The 10,000-nt window shown below is 38.6% G+C and overlaps 1 protein-coding gene across 9 annotated transcripts in view; it reads right to left on the bottom strand.

The window, feature by feature from the left end:
- Positions 1-2,170: 2,170 nt before the first annotated feature.
- Positions 2,171-10,000, bottom strand: part of LOC113680399 (phosphopentomutase) — a 33,335-nt gene continuing 25,505 nt past the window's right edge. For 8 of the 9 annotated variants that reach the window (XM_027197431.2, XM_089192028.1, XM_089192029.1 and 5 more), the window contains 6 exons: positions 9,530-9,623; positions 8,688-8,817; positions 6,944-7,043; positions 5,410-5,496; positions 4,465-4,598; positions 2,171-2,673 (listed from right to left, as the gene is read on the bottom strand). In XM_027197431.2, the coding sequence (XP_027053232.2) occupies positions 2,568-2,673; positions 4,465-4,598; positions 5,410-5,496; positions 6,944-7,043; positions 8,688-8,817; positions 9,530-9,623 (651 nt within the window). In that variant the 3' untranslated portion in view covers positions 2,171-2,567. Of the gene's footprint in view, positions 2,674-4,464; positions 4,599-5,409; positions 5,497-6,252; positions 6,299-6,943; positions 7,044-8,687; positions 8,818-9,529; positions 9,624-10,000 lie in introns of all 9 variants that reach the window. The other variant, XR_016182443.1, reaches the window with a different exon arrangement.

Here is a 10,000-nt window from a genome sequence, read left to right as displayed (position 1 = left end):
TGCACGTTTATGATTGACGTACATTCGATTACTATGTTGGTATCTCTTGATCTTTTGATCCAATTGTTTCATTAGTATCTCACGCAAATTCATTATTCATTCGATTGTTACATTCGTATCCTACGCTCTTTTAGGATTCTCGTTCATTGGATTGTTGCGCTTGTATCTTACGCACTCTTAGGGTTCTCTTTCACCCAACTGCTACGTTAGTGTCTCGCACACTGGTATGATTCTTATTTATTCGATTAGAAAGTTAGTCTTTCGCTTACTTTTAGCATATTAGATATAGAACAAAGATAAAAACGTCGTTGATCGACAGGGAATTATAAGTATGCTGGCGAAAAATCCAAATAAGGAGTTATCGGATCAAAGCAATCGACAGCTTTCAGGAGACTGAACATGATCTAAGCGCGATCTCAGTTGTGAGCGTGTGCAAAGACAAGTCATAAATAAGGTCACCTATTTTCAACTATTTATCGTTTTTGACGGCTGAAGGTTAAACTTTGAGTCATTGACGGCCCGAGGTCTGTCGCTGTCTTCGTGAAACCCCTGTATCAGTGCTCGCACAGAATGGAGCAATTAATAAGTAAAGCGAAGTTAAATATATTTTTAACTGAATCCTGTTGTTTTGCCGATTGTCTCTACGCCACTTACGGCAAGTTTATTTACCCATATTAACTTGATACAACGTAACATTTTATTTTAACGATCTAATGACTTTTAGCAAAAATTTGTAGTTTGACTAAAGCTCTGAGGAGTTTGCTTTGAGCTCCAGCCCCGTTCTAAATTAATCTGTGATAGTTCCGACTTATGATTAAATTGAAGAGGAAATAATGTGGAGAATGTGCATACAAAGTATTTCTGTGAAAAATATAAATATTAGAACGTCTAGCAGCGATGCATTCGCCTTCTGAGGGGTGGGCCTTTATTTTACGAAGAACCCACAGAGCCGCTAGTTTTGCAGCTAGTTCCTTCTATCCCCACGGTACATTTTGCTAAAAGAAGCCCAGAGATATATGAAGAAAAGAGCGTTCTTCACCGGACTGAAAAAAAAAATTACAAATTGTCGTTATTCTTCGAATACAGTCAAATCCTTGTTGAAGTGCCTTGGCCCTCTATTGCTTTAGTATCCCAAATCGCTCAAAATTTCCAAGGAGAGACAAGGTTTGGAAACGAAAATCGGTTGATTGAGAATTACTTGACCCAACAATATAAAGGGAAACTTTTGTCATAAAACGGTTTTCTTTAAAGTTCTCATCTCAAGTGTGACCTTTCATTCCATAGGCTTAAAGGAACAATAAACCAACGTAGAATTTACGAGGCGAAGGAAGGTTATTACCGAGTTTTAAGAATAGCCTCTGAAAACTCCAATTAAAAATGCGCCTTATTGCTTTTACAACTGCAAAATGATTTGGTCTTTTCTTCATTAGTTTATCAAATTTCGAACGATCAGAGCACTCAAAGTAACTTACAGCTTTCCCTTTTCTTCCGATCACAGGAAATTAAAACAGAATTTCGTTGAAAGGTAACCGTAACCAGAGAGACGCGTAGTTACTCAATTCATTCTGCGCAAGGAATTGACAGCCGGACTTCTCACTAGAGGGGCAACTGCAGAGGGGGACTTATTTAAGGGCACTTGTAATATACTTCTATGCTTATTCTTATGCTACTTAAAGTGGCTCCTACATGCGCCCTAACGTGAGAAAACGAGGACACCCAGTTGTAACCGAGATGTCACGATATTTGAAAATCTGCGAATTTTCTGACCCACTTTGAAAGTACATTGTTCATCCACCGGAAGCCCTTCATTATCCTGAATTTAAAGCAAAACTGTTTTTTCCTCTAAGGATGTCTAATTGTTTCCGAAATTAACTTCATCAACTTGAGATGTTGTGTCATGCTTCTTTCGCGAATGGTATTTGCCAAAACCGGAAAAAGAAAACGTTTAGGCTAGCTAACATATTTACTAAAATTATCCAAAGAGGCAGCATATTTTGAAACACGAGACAGCACACTGAAAAAGGATAGAAAAAGTAGCATAAATCGTTGTTACATATAACTATAAATCTATTCATCTCTAAATTAAAGAAACATCAATTCTTTTTGTGATGGTGAGATGTATAGTACAGAACGTTCATGACGGAGGTGGATGCAAGTTAGCCTTTCGCGGTTCATTTTAAATGGTTTAATAAAAACAAATAACAATAGATCAGCAATAAATTTCTTTCATCAGCACTCAGTGAAAATCACACGATCAACATCAGTACCGGGGGTGGATCCAGAATTTTTTTCAGTGGAGGGGGGGGGGGGGGGACTTTTAAACACCAAAGCCTAAATAAGCCAAGAAATACTGCAAGACAAGTGAACATTATATACTTGACACTGCGTAATAACATAAGACCCTGTCTTTGCAAGAATTTTGGTTAAAGACAAGTGGTAAAAGAAATCCACAGGTCTAATAAGAAGCGGGGATCTGGACCCCCGAGCCCTCTCTGCCTGGATCCGCCTCTGAATATATTATCGGATTCATATCTTCTTCAACGTTTAAAAGAGAAATGAAGTAGTTTTCAGTCTTGCTTGGGAATGAGGTTGTTTACATCAGGCCGTAACCATTCTTGAACGATTGTGTTAACGATGTTCAGAAGAGTTTCATTGGCTGTTGGAATGTCCACACTAAAAGAAAGGAAGAAAGTGCGCGTCAAACACACTGAACACCATGATATGAAGTGCGCCATACCTTCTCTACTGTTTCAACGAATTACTTCAAGTAACTCATGGAAAACCACATCATAGAACACGGGTTAATTGTGCTACAGAAAGTTCCTTGGCAACCTCAGCCATAATACCAGTTAAGTGTGCATACTGAGATTTTATGACTGAAAGGGCGCGAAATAACTTTTCCTTCGCAAGATGATGAAAGCAGCCGCGAGGCAATAAAAAAGGTATCTTGTGTTTCAATTATGGAGAAAACGGTACACCGAATCACGAGCTATGTGTGTTTTAAGACATGCGAGCTGTGAAGGGTTCTTATTCAAGTTTCACTGGCAGTAACAAAGTTACAGAGGCTTAAAAGCGATGAAATGAGTTCTCGAGTTAAGGATACTTCGATCCTTCACTCCAAGTGAAGCTTCCGACTTTTCAAAACTTCCACAATGTTAATGTTGATACACATAATTATTGTTTTGACGCAAGATTTTATGTTCATTCAGCAAAGTTGCAGAAAGTCCAGATAAATAAAGAGGAGAACCAACCGAAGCATGAAGATTTTTAATGTCTTAGTTTCGTACTCGCAAGAGAATGTACTTGTTTTTCTCACAAGATAAAGTTTTGCAATTCTTTGAATGGAACTGTTATTTTGAGATACTGTGAGTGCTTTAGGGCTTCTAATTGATAGCTGGCGGGCGCTTTTCAGCTAAAACCGTCAATTTCGAAAAAATGTTGCAAAGTTTATCTGTATTTGGTTTCATCCTGAGTTGTAGATGGTCAACTGCCATCTTTTTTCCCTCCAGCAATCAAATATTTGAATATTTAGGTTCCACCATAGCTTGTCTTTGACGATCTACGACGGCACGCTAACCAGACATGATAAACACATTATTTTGAGGAGAGTCTTTCTGATTTCGCGTAACAGATTATTGGATCGAGTCTGTTCTCTAGTTCTTGATTTGTGTCCAACAATTATTTCTTTCTAAAAGAAAATCTATCCGGTAATGTTAAACGACTTTTATTTTTACAAAGATCAATGTAGAGCGAAATGAAGTGAAAATTCATCGCATTAGTAGCGAAACTTACCTACCTTGCTATCTCGGTAAGAAATTAGCCAATACGACCAAGCGCGCTTCCTTGACTCAGTTCGTACCGCCTACTGTACCAACACATACTATTTTCTTAATCTTTTTGTCAATTTCGTATATCTCCTTGTACATGTAGAGACTACTATAATGCTTCTTCGGATTTCTAGCCTCTGGACCCGAAACCTTGCTAAGGCAACAATTAGATGATTCGCTCTCAATTTCTGTAAGTTCTCCGTAGCTTATTTGGTAGAATATTTGAAAGCAAACTTATTTAGAGCTGGCTGAGATCCTAATTACCTTGAGAGACAAGTGTTTGTCATCTTTTTTTTCAAAGGGTTTTGAAAATAGAGAGATCTACCCAGTGTCAGTCGCGGAATAAGTGGAATAATACGTTTTCCTGCCTGATGTTACCTCTGAAACTCGGTAAATATGTAAGCAAACGAGAGATTATGAACACGAGATTTCTGTTGCGTGAAAGAGGATTCGAGTTTTGCCCTCGTCAGTTCATTAAGGAGCTATATTTATGTATAACAAAAACGTCCTACCTACAGTTAGGATCAGCAAGTATCCCTAAGTGGTAAATGATGGTCACTTTTAAGCTTAATCGTCGAATAAAGAAAGACACTAAATATTTATTACGAGCGTGAGACAGTGGAAAACAACCACATACTTTTCTCCCGGCTTGCATGCAAGCTCCGTGTAGTATTTAATCTTTGGTTCAGTACCACTTGTTCGAAGAGTGGCAACGCATCCATTCTCGAAATAGAATGTGATCATCTGACTTGACTTGCTAACTGGAAGAACCTGGTGAACATAACCATCAAAATAATAGATTAACAACATTTAAAATGTTGCTGATAATCTTGATTGAGTCCTAAATAAATGATGGATCTGTATAACCATATGTTTTTCCGCGAAGTGACAGGTGAACCCTCTCTCTCCTTATACGAGTTCGAGAATTATTGTGATTTGCAATCGGCCGATATTTGGTTTTGTAAACCGCAACTTTGTAACGTCATTTTATAGAGAGTGAAAGGTCGCTAAACAAACGAGAATTCAGCTTGCCAACGCTGAAAAAGTAGACAATCAAAACTGATCATCAGTGAATGAGTACCTGAAACAGAACACAACGGCAACTAAGAGGCGATAAAACAAACGACTATCAAGCAAAATAACAGCTATACACGTACGGTCTAAAACTTTACACGTATTGTTCACAAGTTGAAGTTCCTTGTTCACATATGGAAGTTGATTGCAAGATCAAAATTTGGGCTTGTTATCACAGTTTATTAGTGAAAGTCCCGCGGATTTCCTCTGCTCAATACAGGTTTCATTATTCACAGTTTTCAACCTTAAATTTTAATTACAATCGTAAACGGACATGGACACAGGCTACTAAGAGCGCCGTTTGCATCATGAAAAGCTTGTGCTAGGTCAAAAAACTTCATGCAATCAATTTTGTTTCCATAACCGTTACAAACTTTTGAGATTTCTTTGTGAGTAAGGTATCATGAATATATGATTTTCCTTTTACGAATGCCAAGTTAAGTTTGAGCACACGTATCTTTCGATATCGTTCGAGGAATTCTAACCTCAAAGGTCATAAGGTACTCACCGGTTTGTCACCAGGCTTGGTACTATCATATCCAGCAGTTAGATCTCTGATACCAGAGAGTTTATAGGGACCGCAAGCACTGGGGTACTGAAATATTCGTACAACACACGATGTGTTTCAATTACCAGCATAAGATTTCAAGGTTATCAAAATATATCCAAAAAAGTTCAATTTTGGTTTAAACTGTAATATGAAAAATCGTAAGAAATGTCATAAAACGCGACATTAAAACTGTCCCCATTCTAACATCTAGTATTCTAACAGGTACACGTCCCCCCAACTGTCCCCATTCTAACATCTAGTATTCTAGCAGGTACACGTCCCCCCAACTGTCCCCATTCTAACATCTAGTATTCTAACAGGTACACGTCCCCCCAACTGTCCCCATTCTAACATCTAGTATTCTAACAGGTACACGTCCCCCCAACTGTCCCCATTCTAACATCTAGTATTCTAACAGGTACACGTCCCCCGCACTGTCCCCATTCTAACATCTAGTATTCTAACAGGTACACGTCCCCCGCACTGTCCCCATTCTAACTTCTAGTATTCTAACAGGTACACGTGACTTCTTGTGGTGGCTGCATATAGTTTTCCTAGGCTCCAACGGACGCTATTCGTTATTCAGAAAGCTGAAAACCCAGCATTCTCTCTTTGGAGTAAAAAAAATTTAATGTGAGATGAACAAAGGATTGTAATTTGACATTGTAGATAAAAAATTTTACAGGAAAATCCCGTTAAAAAGTTTTAGGCAAATTCAACATCCATTTTTCCCAACTTCAGGGGTTTGTCTTTTCGAGCAAGCCCACGCAGTCGAGTGAATTTCAACAAATGAAAACTCACCGTTTCAAAACTTAGAATGCTGCTAAGTTTACTGTTGATTTATCACCTTGGACATATAACAGTTAACATAATCAGCTCCAACATAAGAAATATATATATTGCCCTTGTTCTACGCTAATGTGCTAAATTTCATAGTATCAACGAGGAACTAAAACTTATGGAGTAAAGACTTTCTATTATAATATTTCTCCTATGACGCTAATTCGAAGGCATGTCAATACATGAAATTTCCCTACATGAAATACTACATAAACAAAACGCCATACATCTAGTGTTATGTTGGTCTTAGGGAACGACGGCTAGTTTTTGTCTTTTCCTTTAATTTTGTAAAATGCTGTCTGTGTCGAAGAGGAATCCCATCTGTCACTGTTTATTTTTGTTCACCTACGCGTGCAATATTGGAATATTTCAATGAACTCAACAGTGTCAAATTTTGAGACGGCTACTTTTATCGAAGAAGCGAAACGAGCAGCCAAACAAAATTACGAAAATAACATTCGTACTAAGCAGGAAACTATTGCATTGATCTAGAAAGCATGCAGTCGTAGTTCCTATACGGTTGTACGCTTACTTCATAGGTGATTCGACTCTGATTGCCCCTTCGCATGGCGTAACCTTTCCTGATTGACGGGTTTTAAAGGATCATACCAAGATACAGAAAACAGAGTGTTACTATACACTTACAACTCACCCAAGCATTCTCGAGAGTCCTTATGCGATCAAAGATGGACTTTATTGTCGATGGAGAATAACAAAGGTAGTAAGAGTTGTTAGTCACGTGGACACCATATCTACAACATAAACCAAATACAAGCAATATAGACAGTCACGTTAGAGTCATCAGTCAATCTTAATGATAAGGCACGTTGTTTAAACTGAAGTAAAATTTCAATGGCCTGGAAAATGGATATTTCAAATTCGACATATCGTCTTTCATTATAATACACGTAAACTGTTCGAGAGATAAGCGTCTCTTTCTATTCAAGAGATTTTTGCATGCAATTTGTTGGTGCATTTGACAGACCAATACATTGTTATGGACAACCCAAAATGCATTCCATCACACACTTTAGGGGCCATACTACAGAACTCAGTCAGTGCTACTTGAGTCCACGTTGTTGCATTCTACTATTGCTTTTAGTTTTGCTAAGCCTGGTATCAGTTTCCGACCAAGATGTAATCCTAGCCGAAATGTACTTCTCGTAAGAAAACGATGCATGTTTTATCGTGTAATGTCCGCACTCTTCTGGATAATGATTCAAGACTGCAATGCCGAGCGGCCCTCTTAGTGACGACGGTTCATTAATACTACAGAGAAATAGCTGTTCTAATATTCTCCGTGGAATCAAGTCGGGAGGAGGTCAGTGCGAGTTAACCTTCTGTCGGACAAGCCTTGAACTGGTAGTGCTGAGTTTGCAATCGGCACTCCGATTGCTAAAAAGCAAGAAAAAGATTTTATAAGCCACTGGTGAGACTGCCAAGTATCCGTATAATCGGCGCCTTCACCCCAACTATGACCTGCATTGAAGGTGTGATAGGTGGCCTTCGACCAGGATATTGGATAAGAACAACAAAGGAACACAAGGTAAAAACAAACTCATCATCCTTGGCGATTTGAACGCTCAGGTTGGGTGTGATTGACAAAATGTGACCAATAGATGTAGAGCAAAAGATTACTAATCCGATGAGTCGAGTGTTAGTCTGACCACTGCATAGTTAGGAGCAAATTGTCTCTCCAAGAAACTCAAACAATGCCAATCAGCAGACATCCATAATGACACCAATGACATGGATATTTGAAAAAAGAATGGAAGCAGCACAGGGATGCCGTGTATTCTTGCAGCGCTTTGTCAAATGTAAACATCTAGACAGCTTTGACAAAAATTGGATAAAGATTTCAGAGTTATCACTAAAGATGCACAGTACCCATAGAATCTACTTGGCGAAGAAATTACACAATGCCACGAATTCGTTATACCTCAGCTCAAAGCACACGTCTAGGAAAGGCTGCCCCAGATGAGGGACTCATGGTGGGATAGAAAGGCCAAGGAGCTTCAAAAGGCTACTGACAGGCACAGCACCAAGCTGTTCTACAAAGGACGTAGGCCCGTGTATGTCCCTTAATCATTTGGCACTTCATCCATTTACTCATCAGGCGGCGAGATATACAAGGGCATTCGACACCCAAGGGATGAAAGGTAAGTGAACTCCAGAGCAACACCGCAGACAACCCCTCACATATCTTCAGCTTTTCAAGTGCAATCGTGCCTGTTTTTCAAGAAGCGGCCTTCTCTTCCACGAGAGAACTCGTTATCACTACGTTGCAATCGTGTACTGGTGCACTGACTTATGGAGTGGGAGTCCATAGATTAATGCAATTAAGTACCAAGCATCTGTATGATTGCATAAACATTAGTAACGACACAATCACAAACCTCTTGTACAAATTGTTTAGCTGCTCTGTTAAGGTAAGTCCCTGACGGTTGAGGTAAGAAGCCATTTCTGCCATTACCACAGCAGCGCTGATGCCATCTTTGTCAAAAACAGTAGTGCCATACATAAACCCTACAAAAGAAATGAACACCAGCAGACAATTAGCTTTATAAATAGTTGTTGGCTTTCCAGTTATTTAAAATCATTCATTCTTTGCCTTCGTTCTTCGATCGTAGTTTTGATACCCACTACTCTTACAAACACTTAAAATTACATCAACTACATCAACGCAATCATTTATTTCACAACAGCTCTCGTTGTTACCAAACAAAATGTATTATCATCCGACAAAAATGAATAATAGTAATAACAACATAACAACAATAACAATTATAATAATACGTAATAATAGGACGTAGTGGAGTCCAATTTATAATAGTAATAGGAGCGAGTGGAGTCCGATTCGGTCTGTAATCATACGAGTGATAAACAAAATCGGGAGTTCGATTTGTCAATCACGAGCATGATTACCGACAGAATTGCACGACACTAATTCCTGTTACCAATTAATCATAATCGTTACAATTTCCGAAAAAAAAAAAAAAACATTTAGGACAAACATCTCTGGTAGAGAAAATGTCTAAAGTAAAAAATTACTCCATTTTAGAAATTCTCCAGTTTTTTACGCGGGACAAGTGGTTGTTGCTATGGTTATTGTATTCAATTCTGTGATTGGTGGATTTAGCAGAATGGACTTAGTGCGATTGCATGGCTGCTTCAACTGTCAGATCCCATGTGTCCGTTTATTTGTTTTATTTAGAACCAATGTATGTTTACTTCTCACCTATTGCTTCTTCAAATGTAAAGAGGACAGTTTTTCCTTGGGCCATAAGATCACAAGCGAGATTGCCCATCCATTTGAAGCCTGTCAGAGTTTCCTATGTCAAGTAAATTGTCAGATGCATGAGCTTCATTTCCTCGTATTGACCTATAGTCGCTCTATTTCTGAGGCTCATAACAACTTAACCTAAATTTTCAATTATATTTCTCTATTCTTCTCTTGGATTGCTCCATACTACTAGTGCATGAATAAGATAAAATTGTGTGATCAATTACACCAAGGGAAACTGATATCGAGAAGAGGTAACTGGAAGTGAACTAAGAGAGTTGTTCACATGGTTCGACCATGGGCCTGACGTTTGGAAAATTTTTACTCGAAATGATCTGACGTTTACAATTCATTTGAAATTCTCTATATCGACTGAGGACCACCACACATGTGACACGGCGACGAAACCAAAATCAGCTTAAAACG

Source organism: Pocillopora damicornis, chromosome 13 (assembly GCF_964200805.1).
Source record: "Pocillopora damicornis chromosome 13, jaPocDami1.2, whole genome shotgun sequence".
NCBI classification, from domain to species: domain Eukaryota; kingdom Metazoa; phylum Cnidaria; class Anthozoa; order Scleractinia; family Pocilloporidae; genus Pocillopora; species Pocillopora damicornis.
Note: the sequence above shows the minus strand (reverse complement) of the source record. Positions and strands in the feature narration are given on the sequence as shown.